This window comes from Haliotis rufescens, unplaced genomic scaffold (genome assembly GCF_023055435.1).
Source record: "Haliotis rufescens isolate VD_foot unplaced genomic scaffold, xgHalRufe1.0.p SCAF_29, whole genome shotgun sequence".
In the NCBI taxonomy this organism is placed as follows: domain Eukaryota; kingdom Metazoa; phylum Mollusca; class Gastropoda; order Lepetellida; family Haliotidae; genus Haliotis; species Haliotis rufescens.
The window spans coordinates 1,683,800-1,695,895 of NW_025963990.1; the positions used below are offsets into that span (position 1 = coordinate 1,683,800).

At 41.1% G+C, this 12,096-nt stretch overlaps 1 protein-coding gene across 1 annotated transcript in view; it reads left to right on the forward strand.

The window, feature by feature from the left end:
* The window catches only part of LOC124137709, a 94,992-nt gene that overhangs the window by 41,332 nt on the left and 41,564 nt on the right, over positions 1-12,096 (forward strand). The window contains exons 52-69 of the mRNA XM_048402720.1: positions 207-450; positions 2,286-2,403; positions 3,012-3,184; positions 4,032-4,191; positions 4,719-4,916; positions 5,087-5,329; positions 5,594-5,753; positions 6,433-6,668; positions 7,041-7,171; positions 7,616-7,769; positions 7,963-8,184; positions 9,479-9,572; positions 9,799-9,919; positions 10,109-10,254; positions 10,429-10,562; positions 10,869-11,144; positions 11,360-11,623; positions 11,903-12,051. Of these exons, the coding sequence (XP_048258677.1) occupies positions 207-450; positions 2,286-2,403; positions 3,012-3,184; positions 4,032-4,191; positions 4,719-4,916; positions 5,087-5,329; positions 5,594-5,753; positions 6,433-6,668; positions 7,041-7,171; positions 7,616-7,769; positions 7,963-8,184; positions 9,479-9,572; positions 9,799-9,919; positions 10,109-10,254; positions 10,429-10,562; positions 10,869-11,144; positions 11,360-11,623; positions 11,903-12,051 (3,223 nt within the window). The remainder of the gene's footprint in view (positions 1-206; positions 451-2,285; positions 2,404-3,011; positions 3,185-4,031; positions 4,192-4,718; positions 4,917-5,086; positions 5,330-5,593; positions 5,754-6,432; positions 6,669-7,040; positions 7,172-7,615; positions 7,770-7,962; positions 8,185-9,478; positions 9,573-9,798; positions 9,920-10,108; positions 10,255-10,428; positions 10,563-10,868; positions 11,145-11,359; positions 11,624-11,902; positions 12,052-12,096) is intronic.

Below are 12,096 nucleotides of genomic sequence, written 5' to 3' on the forward strand. Positions count from 1 at the left end.
ACTAAGTGAGGATAAGATATATCGATGAACAACTTCTTTATTACAATGAGGAGCAACGTTTCGGCTTTTAACATTTGCTTGAAGATGGTGTTAGATCCTACACTGAAACGTTGCTCCTAATTGTAATAAAGAAGTTATTCATCGATATATCTTATCCTTCCTTAGTTCCCTACATTCACCACGCACTGTACGTTTATCTATTCTAGAGGGTTGTCGTCAGACTTTGAGGTAGTAAAGGACTGGAAGACTCTGGACAAAGACGTCAGCCAGATCGAGTGGCACAACTTCCACCTGAACCATCAGGATGTTGTCAAGACGACGCTGAAAACCATCAACAACGCCCTGGGGACTGTAGAACAGACAACAGATGGGTTTGTAGTGGATCTCACTCCGCCCAGGATGGTGTTCCTAGGTGATGGACGTGAACAGAACAAAGATGCGGAGTTCCAGGTGAGGCTGTGGAGTGAAAATGAAAAATCAAACATCATGCTTTATGCAAGCCATTTACTGTTCCAATGACTAGGCGTTATAAATATATCTACCTTTCATTATGTTTGACACAAATGATATGGTCTGGATTTATAATTGACATGAACAGAACAAATATTCAGTGATCGAAATGGGTAATATGTAACCCTAATCACAGTGCATTCATTGGATGTCATATGCTGTCTCCACTATTATTGGGCTGATAACCACATGGTCTCACATTTTGTTTTGTCTGTTCGTCACATTATAAGGATATTGCGATTATTATAAATTGTTTTGTCTCCGATATTCGTCACATGACTGGTTTAGGATCAATTATATTTGCATCAACTTTTCCAGCATCAAAACAAATTTGTCTTCTATACCCCGTGTTATGTACACTACACATTGGCATTTATAGTACATGTATGTGTGTATCCCCTACCTCAGCTCTCCTCAGCAAGAACGTCATCCCATACATTAACATGGGTTTATCCACTAAGATGTTTACATCATCCATTAAGAATAGTTCGTGTGTACACATCTGCTAGATGTCTAGCATCATATTTGTTCTGAAAAGTAAATGAATTATGCTTTATCAGAATACGGTAACAATAAAACCGTGAAGAATGTGAAAAAAACAAATTGAAGACAAATTTATCGCTATCATGCCATCTATTTGAAAAGGAATGTTTTAGTTTACTGAGACTTTGATTTGAACAAATAATGAGCTGTAACTAATTAGGGGATAAACATGCTGTGTTTTCTACCATGACTTTGGAGTTAGCAAATATACTGAGTGAAGTGGCATGGGTTGAGTCCAGTGTTTTGAGTGGGTTATCGATCTTAATTACGGAATCACCGAACAAAATATGACGCTGTATATACTCAAGCAGTTTTTTAAACGGTAATACTTCACTCGAACAGGCATTGAAAGCACGGCAACTTGGTAAGCTAACATGTGGTGTGCACCCCTAAAGAAAACAAAGCAAGTTTTGCATGGCTTTCACTCTACATCGCACGTCAACATTATGACGTCATATCGCGCATTGTGACGCAAAAGATGTGACGTCACAGTCGTATATAGAAAAGCACCAAATTCCAAGCTCTCTATTGTCTCCAAAACGTAAATACATTCCCTTTGTAGATTTCTATCGTGTTTTCTGCATGAAATGTATTGCCACACATCCTTTGAATATTGTAATACCCGCATCTGTGTATTTTGTAACCTGTAAATGTAGATATAATTATTTAAATATGCCTACCGACATTGACTGAAAATAGTACTATTCTATGAATATTAGCTTCCGCGGCGATGCGGCCGTCAAACCAGCTGTTTAAATCAGAGGGGGTTTATTTTGATTTAATAGCCTCTGATTGACCCATCAGAATCGAATAAATTCCAAATTCATGGTTGAATAAATGAAATGTTCAGGGGAAGACGTTTTACAGTTGACAAATGGGGGAAACTGTAGAATCGTTTAACAATGTCTTGTTGGTTTAAGTATATATTTCGTATGGGGGGAACTTCTTAAACCGCAAGGGGTCACTGGGTGTTTTCCGGGCTCTGCTTGTATACTGACACCTCGACATACATATTCGCAAACACCAGGAAGGATTCTTTCGTTGGTGTTCGTGTCTATAAACTCATTTTCATTTTATTTGAATAGAGATATGAATGCACAAAATGTTTCGTCCTTTTGTAAACTCATGTTATCTGCCACTTGGGATAGTGCGGCTTTTAAGGGGCTTAAATTTAACTGAACTGAACCCACCCATTTTAAATTAACTACACATTTTTCATGATTTAATTGCAGCTATCTAGCACAACTGTGGAAGCCAACTTCCAGTTTAAAGATGACGAATCTGGGTTGGACCATTACAAATACCAGGTGTATGAGCTTTACCATGGGTCAAAACATCAGATCTACCCGGGTAAGTGATCTTGTTACATAACTGTATACAATATTTTTAGGGAATACCTTCAACAGCTGAACAAAGAGTGGCACAAGTTCAGAATATTTACATCAATATCATAATGATGTCTCCAAGACCAATAAGTAAGTTCCTGATTCCGCTGGAACAATTCTCAAGTATTAATATCACGGTACGAAATCTTAATGCTGGAGACAGCCCATGTGACACATAAGCATGGGTATGGTGTTGACGAGCATACTATCTGGTATTCAAACCTACGACCAGCGAATCTTGGCGCAGCTAAGGGAAGCACATTCCAACAAGGAATTTATATTACCCATGCCTTCTTTCTTAATTTTTCAAGTTGCACTAATCCCAACGTGACTGTAAGATACAACTCATTCACTCGTTTTGGAACGCGAAAATTCCTAATACAGAATCATATACCACTCAACTTAAAATTTTGGGGGTATTTTTATACATTTTATGTATCTTTCCGTTTTACACAAAATTGAATACCATAATATGTCAAGAGTATACCTGAATAGATATGATTATCGCTGCCACATGTTGTGTAGTATACATGCTTGGAAGCATCCTGAAGTGAATATTTCCCCCTGAAACAGGCTCAGAAGGTTGGGAGATCACCAGCGACCCAGGCAGCACCAGTGTCATGAAGTCTGGCTTGAGTCTCCGACCAGGCGCCCAGTACAGTGTGAGAGTCGGGGCCGTCAACAGAGCCGGGGCCGTCGCCATCTACGACACAAACGGTGTGCTTGTTGATAATACTCCACCTCAGGTAAGAAATATAACCCATATACGAAAGTATCCAATCTTAAATGTGTAGACGTTTTGCTCGGACAGTACCATTACTTAGTACTTGTCCAATTTAAATGGTCTCAACTTGATATACATCACAATTACACCAACACCATAATCTACGTATAAACAGATGACCCGTGACTATCCGGGTTAGAATGGTTCTTCTGCAACCCATGCCTGTCGAAAGAGGCGACGAACGGGATTGGGTGGTCAGGCTCGCTGACTTGTTTGATGCATGTCATCGTATCCTTATTGCGTGGATCGATGCCCTCGATATCATTCACCGGAAAGTCTGGTCTAGATTCGATCATTTACAGACCACCTTCATAAAGCTGGAATAATGCTAAATAAAACATCAAACAAACAAACCAAAAGCCGATTTTAACACTATCAAGGGACGCAACTCTCGGTAGTGTGGCCAAGGAACCTGTAACATTCATGAGAGCTGATGTCTCTTCACAAATTAGTTAGATGTTCGTGAAGTTCAAACAAATGTGTTAGTTTGCTGAAGTTATTTGAATTTATTTTACGAGTTTGACGTTTTACGTCACAGTCGGCAATATATCAGATTTAGCACCGCCACTAGGCCAGATTAACAAGTTGACGATATAATGAGTGATGTACCACGCCGTCAGGGATTATGACATCACGTGATCTTCTTCAGCTGGCTCTAACGACAAGCTGGGTTCTTATTCTGACCTCGGTCCCAATGGGGCTTGTGTTAGGTATTCAGAGGTAACCGACGGGGGTTCAGATAATACTTCTATTTCTTAACTGTATTATTGAGCATTTCATGGGATTTTCATCAACCTCATTCGTTGCAGATGAAATGGGTCTACGTTGGCATTTTCTCTGGCAATGAAGAAGAGTTTATAGACGGCTACATTATCCAGTCTGACCCTAGCGGTATCAAGGCCACCTGGTTTGCCATGGACAGTGAGAGTGGCATCAAGTCGTACATGGTGGCCATTGGAACCGCTCAAGGTTTGTATTCCCCAAATATGAGGAACACAATGTTGTCCTGACTTTTACCCTTTTTAGTTTTTCTAGAACTGATGTTGAAGACATCAGAACCAATTATGTTAGAACCAAATTCTAATATTCTTAAAGAAACTCTGTGGTGTAGTTGATATAAACTGCTCCCAGAGTAAAAGGTCGGTGGTTCGATCCCCCGGTCGCTTCATACCAAAATACGTTAAGAGATGGTACTGGTGGTTTCCCTGCCTGAAGCTCGGATTTAAGGGAATAAAACGAGAACTGGCTAAGACAGTATACAATATACTGTGTCTGAATGGAGTATCCACATTAAAACTGTCGCTTTGTTTCTCGGTAGGCTAGGACTATAAAGATCAGCGTAGTACAAGCACATACACGTGCATGCACGTTGCTATATAAATGAACTAATCTTGAACATGACGTTATTCCATTTCACCTCACCACACCTCACCTCACCTCACCTCACACAAATTAGTGCAATTATATTTGGTTGTATATTCTGAACTATTTTTCAGGCGGAACTGATATCCTAAACTGGAAGGACTTTGGTTCTGACAGAGACAAATACATGGACGAGTTGACCTTGACCGTGACCGACCTTGACACGATGACCCCATTTTACTATGTGTCTGTGAAGGCGAGCAATGGAGCCGATCTGACCAGTGACGTCATCACATCAAACCCCATCCTGGTGGTTGACCAGGACAAGGCAGGTATACATCTTGATTTGTGTACATTTGTCATCGGCTTCGTCGTTGTCGTCGTCATTATCGTTAACGTCATCGCCGCTACTGTCGATTGGAGAAAGAATAAAAGATTAACATATGTATGATATCTTTGCATTTTCTCATACATAAACACTCAAATGAATCTCTATCCCAAGGTATTGTCATCGACGGCGCCGACTCAACCGAGAGAGCCAACTTCATGGGCATCGGTAGCGACATTGACTACCAGAAAGACACGGGAGTTGTGACGGTACAGTTTGCTGGGTTTGAGAGCCACGAGCACGGTCTGACGTACTATGACTGGGCGGTAGGCACGACACCTGGTGGCGAGGAGGTGCAACCGTTCATCATGGCGGGTCTCATACATGAAGAATCAGAGACCAATGTTCCTGGAAATGGTGGGTTAAACATATTTGCAGACAAACAAAAGGGTTTGAATTCTTATCCTCCAAATATAATCCAGACATTGTACACGTGCATTCTGTACAGACGTCGTTCGACGCCTTACAGTACCCTTTACCATCAACATGACAAGAGATGAAAAAACATGATTGCGCATCGTTAGATGTTTGGACAATACACGTGCTAATGAATCTGTTTTGATTTATTTTAATTTTTTGTCGAGAATTCCCTGTTACGATATATAACAACATATTTTGCAGGTATCGCCAGCATGGGGTTTGGCCAGGCTGTTCTACCGCTGTCATCCGGCAGGACATACTACACCACAGTCCGCGGCATCACCAACGCAGGCAACATCCTGGAATCTACGTCAGATGGATTTACTGTTGATATTACGCCTCCTGAAATCCACATCGAAAGGTAGACACATATACAAATCATTATTCAGACTTTTCCCTTGTGGATTCCCAACACCGTGTCCAAATACGTTAAGAGACAACAAAACGATAGTTGCGAAATAACTCTCTCATTAATTATGATACTGATATTTGGTTAAGTAGTAATGTGTGCTCACCAAATATGTCGTTTTTAAAGTGTGCTTGATTGAAATCAAGAAGAAAAAGAAGTTTAATGAATACTCTGCTACCTGACCGAATGTAATTAGCAGGCTTGTTTCTTATCCAACTACTTGATACACAGGTAGCCAAAACTAAACATTGTTTATGAAATGTGGATTATCTAATTATTGTGAACTATGGTTATGAGAACAAGCAAAGAAATCTGACCAAACAAAAACATACGTCAGCAAAACATGGTTCATTGTTCACTCGTAACTACATTTTAAGGCTCAGAACTACCATAGCGGACTGACCACAACAATGTCTAGTTAACAAATCATTGTTCTTGTTTGACTAGCAGCGATGATTCTGAGAAAATCAGAGCAGACTGACCCAAACAGTTTACAACTAAAAGGCACATGCACAAGTAACTAAACATTGATCGTGTTTCCCTCTCAGGTATGGTTCTGGGAACAACCAGGGCAACCTGGTCTCAAACGCTATGTACTGTCAACTAAAGATTGTTCATGTTTACCCCGCAGCTATGGTTCTGAGAACAACCAGAGCAGACTAACCCCTACCACGACACTGTACCAGACTGAGGTGGACTCCATCTCCTCCTCCTGGAGGGCTGCAGACAGTGAGAGTCCAGTCAAGAAGATGTACTACTCTGTGGGGACCTACCCCCACGGGGAGGATGTCCAGCCCCGGACTGACGTGGAGATCCTGCTGACCGGCGAGGGGGCTTTACCCACTGGCATCAAACCCACAACTGATGGTAAGAACTGGCAGTGATGAAGAATAAAACAATGAATTAAATATGAACATCTCGCGCTTGGTAATATTACATGAACTAATTATAAGATGGTCAAGACTGTTAATCTATTTTGCTAGAAGGCCTTAAACGTACTGATCGATTTTCTCGCTAATACAGTAAGAATTATTGGTAGCGTTAATAACAAATACAAGATTAACTGCAAACTATGAAATAAGCCTGACATTAACTTCGATTATGCTGACACCAATAGTCTCCTCGAACTTTTATACAGAAAACAGATCTTGTCTCTGTCAAATGTTGTGTTTTATTGTGTACGTGTTCAGTGCAGAGCTGGCATGAATTTGGAATATTTGTATCAAATATATGTTTCAGGAAAACCAAACATTCTGACTCTGACAGCCGAAAATGAACTGGGGTTGTCTGCTAGCATTATCTCCCCTTATCTTGTGGTGGACACCTCCTCCCCAACAGAGGGGGTGTTGACATGTCCAAGCTTCATTCAGGTATTACCTATAAGTCAATCCGGAAATCCTGGTCAGACTCCTGTTCTTCATGCTTGTCCTGAAAACAGACTTATATAGGGATCAAGCGGTCAAGCTCAGTATTTGGCTGACTGTTTTAGGCTCGATTATTTACAGGCAGCCATTTTATAATTAGAATGGTGCCATGTGCACCTGTCAACTGTCACACAATCACATCCATCGCCAGTGCTCTGCAAATAACAAATTTAACAGTTTCACTATACGACACCAGGAGGTGTTTCTAACATTGTATAACACGGACTTGATTTGACAGCCTTAGGATAAAAGCGTGTTATGGTAGTAATTTTCATTGTGTATTATGCAGTCACCATGATGATTTAATGTTCATCTGTTTCCATTATTATGTTCTGGTAAGATATGAGGAAGAAATTGTTTAAAATATTTACATTGTTTATGTAAATACAGCCGAGATCTGCCGTGGAGTGCACATGGACAGGGTTCTACGATGCCGAGAGTCAGGTTGTAGAGTTTGAGTTTGCTGTAGGCTCCCATGAGGGGCTGGAGGACGTCGTAGCACCTGTCAAACTGCCGGGAAATGCTGCCAAACATCTAGTCTCAGGTACAGAAGGATAACTGAATCTGTGTGTAAAACTGGCTCGTTATTTCAAACTTCTTCGGGTTTCAACCATTATAAAACTATTGTCATTACCATTCTAGATTTTTGTTGGACACAATGTATAACGACATTGTAATGATAATAAAAATGAAAAATATAACGGCTTGTAATAAATTGGCAACGTTTTCATACTTAGGCTTAGCTGATAAGGTGACACATGGTCAGAGATACTACGCCAAGGTCAAGGCCATCAACCAAGTGGGAATGACGTCATCTAGCATCTCCAACGCCATCAACGTGGACACCACACCCCCATCGCCGGGCACTGTGGTTGAGTTGAAGTCTGTCTACATCATCAACGTCACCGACGAGATCATCACCGAGAAACTCAACACCTACAAGTGTGACACACAGGAAGGTGGGCGCCACCATTATGTCACTTACATTTTTCTACATAAATATACATTGTAGCATGACGGCCCATACAGAGTAACTGTGGACATGGATCAGAAAGCAAAGATTGGGTTCCGTTGACCGGTTTATCTTTGACAAGTTACTTGGATCTATGAATGGTTGGTTGGTTGGTTTGCTGTTTAACGCCGCACTCAGAAATATTCCAGCTATATGACGGCTATCTGTAAATGATAGAGTCTGGACCAGACAATCCAGTGATTAATATCATGAGCATCAATCCATGCAATTGGGATCGATGACATGCATTAACCAAGTCAGCGAGCCTGACCACCCGATCCAGTTAGTCGCATCTTACGACAAGCATGCCCATGCTTGCTGTAGAACTATTCTACCCCGGATGTTCACGGGTCTTGATCTATAAAAAAGCCAACAAAAGATCAGAAAGGTCGCCCTTTTTGGGCAAGGGGATATATGTCGTTTTCCCGATGAACATGTTTCGATGCTTTGCTCATGTCTTGAACCGATTATAGTTTAAAGAAGTTATTTGACTTATTTATAACATCCTAAGTAAATACTTACTATTCACCGTTTCGCAATCAGTTGTATTCTGTTATGTGAAACATAACTACATCCTACACTATGTGCAACATTACTACATCCTTCACTATGTGTTACATGACTACATCCTACACTATGTGTAACATTACTACATCCTTCACTATGTGTTACATTGCTACATCCTACACTATGTGTTACATTACTACATCTTTCACTATGTGTTACACTGCTACATCCTACACTATGTGTTACATTACTACATCCTTCACTATGTGTTACATGACTACATCCTACACTATGTGTTACATTGCTACATCCTACACTGTGTGTTACATTGCTACATCCTACACTATGTGTAACATTACTACATCTTTCACTATGTGTTACATTGCTACATCCTACACTATGTGTTACATTGCTACATCCTTCACTATGTGTTACATGACTACATCCTACACTATGTGATACATTGCTACATCCTACACTATGTGTTACATTGCTACATCCTACACTATGTGTTAAATTACTACATCCTTCACTATGTGTTACATTGATACATCCTACACTATGTGTTACATTACTACATCCTAAACTATGTGTAACATTACTACATCCTTCACTACATGTTACATTACTACATCCTACACTGTGTTACATTGCTACATCCTACACTGTGTTACATTACAACCGTGTACACTATGTGTTACATTACTACAGCCTTCACAACTGTATGTCCACAGACTGCCTGGCTATAGACGCGGTGTGCCAGGAGTCTCTGTCCACTGTCAACGTGGCCTGGCAGACCTTCGCTGATGACGAGACGGAGATAGTCAAGTACGTCTTGATGACAGTCATTTAATATGTTCTGAACCCGCAGTATTTCAGTGATGCAGGAAGAAAGCATAAAGTAAACTGATAGCCACTTTGCACCGATACATGTACATCTGAGCACTTCCTGTATGATAAGACTTCATCAAAGTACAAGAGTAACATCTTCTCTTCAATTTTATCTATATAAAGCTTTGTTGTGCTTCTCATTTTGACGTTTTGGCTTCTCCAGATACGAGATAGCTGTTGGCACTTCACCTGGAGGGGGCCAGCTAAGGGTTTTTTTTGAGACTGATGACGTTACAAAGAGATACCTGTCAGTCACGGGCCTGATACTGAAGGGAGTGAGACAGGTGAGATAACTCTTGACCCTTGACTCTTGACAGAGATTTCCCTGAGTTGTATATGTAGTTTGTGTCATGCCCACAAGATGGGTAATGTGTTATTCTGGCCATCACTTCCATAATAAGCATCACAGGGGAATCTAAGTTTGGATTTACTAGGAACACACAACGCATCCAATGATGAATTTCAAATTACAGATATTTGTGACAGTAAAAGCTACCAATGGAGCTGGCCTCAGCACAATATCCACGTCTAACGGTATCTACATGTCCTACCTCAGTCAGGGCTTGGAGCCGCTCACTCATGTTGGAATCTGGGATGGCGACAGTCACGATGGAGACCTGTGAGTATTGTCTGTGAACACAGCTTCAGGAATATCTGTCTCAAAGCATGACACCAACAACTCAGACCCACAAGATACACAGCTGACAAAACGCCCAGTGTCAGGTAATATCATCATCTTCTTATAAAAAGATGAGTCGGTATCTAATTTGTAGTTGACCTTGTTTCTCTACAGTGATTTCCAGACAAGTCTGTCCCGAATGGGGGCCAAGTGGGACGTGTCAGGTGACCCGTGTCCAGTGGTCAAGTATGCGTGGGCAATACAAAGGGCTGACGGTCTGAGGGTCCAGGAGTACTTCAATACAGAAGGTGGGTGTTGTGACAGCAGCTGACAATGATCACGTGTATTCAATACTGGAGGCATTTGTACATATGTATTTCGAGAACCTTAGAGCTAATAATTGGATTGAACACAGTTTTATTACTGAACTCAGCTATAAAAATAAATAAATCTGTTCTCCATTAGTGAACTTTTCTGTTGACGGAACTAATAAGGAGCCTATACCCTTCTAATGATTGTGATGTTTTCAGATTGGGACAAAGGAGATACACAAAACTAAAATATAATTTACTTGGTTAAGCAGCTGAATCTCATCAATTGTTCTTCAATTCCAGGAAGAACTCATGGCGACAACGACCAGCTGAGCCTGAAAAACATGGAACGCTACTACCAGTACCTACGTGTGACCAACGCCATGGACTACACCTACACCATCAGGTCGAACGGCATCACCATCGAGGATGACCCCCTGGTGCCTGGACAGGTCAATGATGGAGATGTCGTGGGATTTGACCTTGAGTTCTTCCGAACTAAAAGTAAAGTCAGCGCCAACTGGGATAAGTTTGGCAGTGATGGCAATGCTGACGACGTGTCAACTGGAATAAAAGCTGGTTAGATAATGTTTTTGCAATATTATATTTCCATATCTCCATACAAATGATGAGATAAGGATAGTCTTCCTGTAACTCATCTAGGAACTCAAGAAGAAAATATGAAAAGAATTAAAGAACATTCAGATTATTTAAAACAAAGCCGTATGCTCAAAGATTCAAATGTATTTGCTTGTGTTCTCGAAATAAAGGGCGTTTTCACTTTTTCGTTGTAGATGAGGACAAAGAGAAATCTTCCAACCAGGAAGTCGCTTTCTACGAGGTTGCTGTTGGAACTGACCGCCGTTTCCCCAAAACACGTGACAACGTTGTACCGTTTGTCAACGTTGGCCTCAACAAGACTGTGACCTTTTACGACCTTGACCTCACCCCCATCACGGCAATGTATTACTTCACTGTGAGAGCACACAGCCGCTCCGGGTCTAGGACTGACGTCACGTCCAATGGCTTCTCTATTGGCTTTGATGGAGGAGTCTCCGGTGAGACCTTCACTTTTCCAGGACTTGTAGAAATATGTAGATTAATATATGGAGAAAAAACAGACATTACAGAGCAAGAGTATCATATGGTTCTTACTGGTAACACTCTGTCAAATCTTAGTCAGGACGTATACAAACACGACTAACAAAGACACCTTGAGATGTACCATCTGCTAGCATTTGTCTCCTGTTTGCTGCTGCTGTGTAACAATATATAATGTACCGATCCATGATAGTGAAGACCACTTCCTGAACACATCTCATCACCTTGTGTTTCAGCTGGTTTCATCGACATGAAGGAATTTGTCAATACTAACACTTCCGTAGATGTACCTTGGGACGGGTTCGGATCCAAGATCGGCATGATGATGTACTACGTGGGCCTGTCCAACAACACGGAGGCTGGCAACTTTAGATGTGGACAGTTTGTGAGTATAGATGACCCTCATAGAAAATTCTACGTATACGTATCT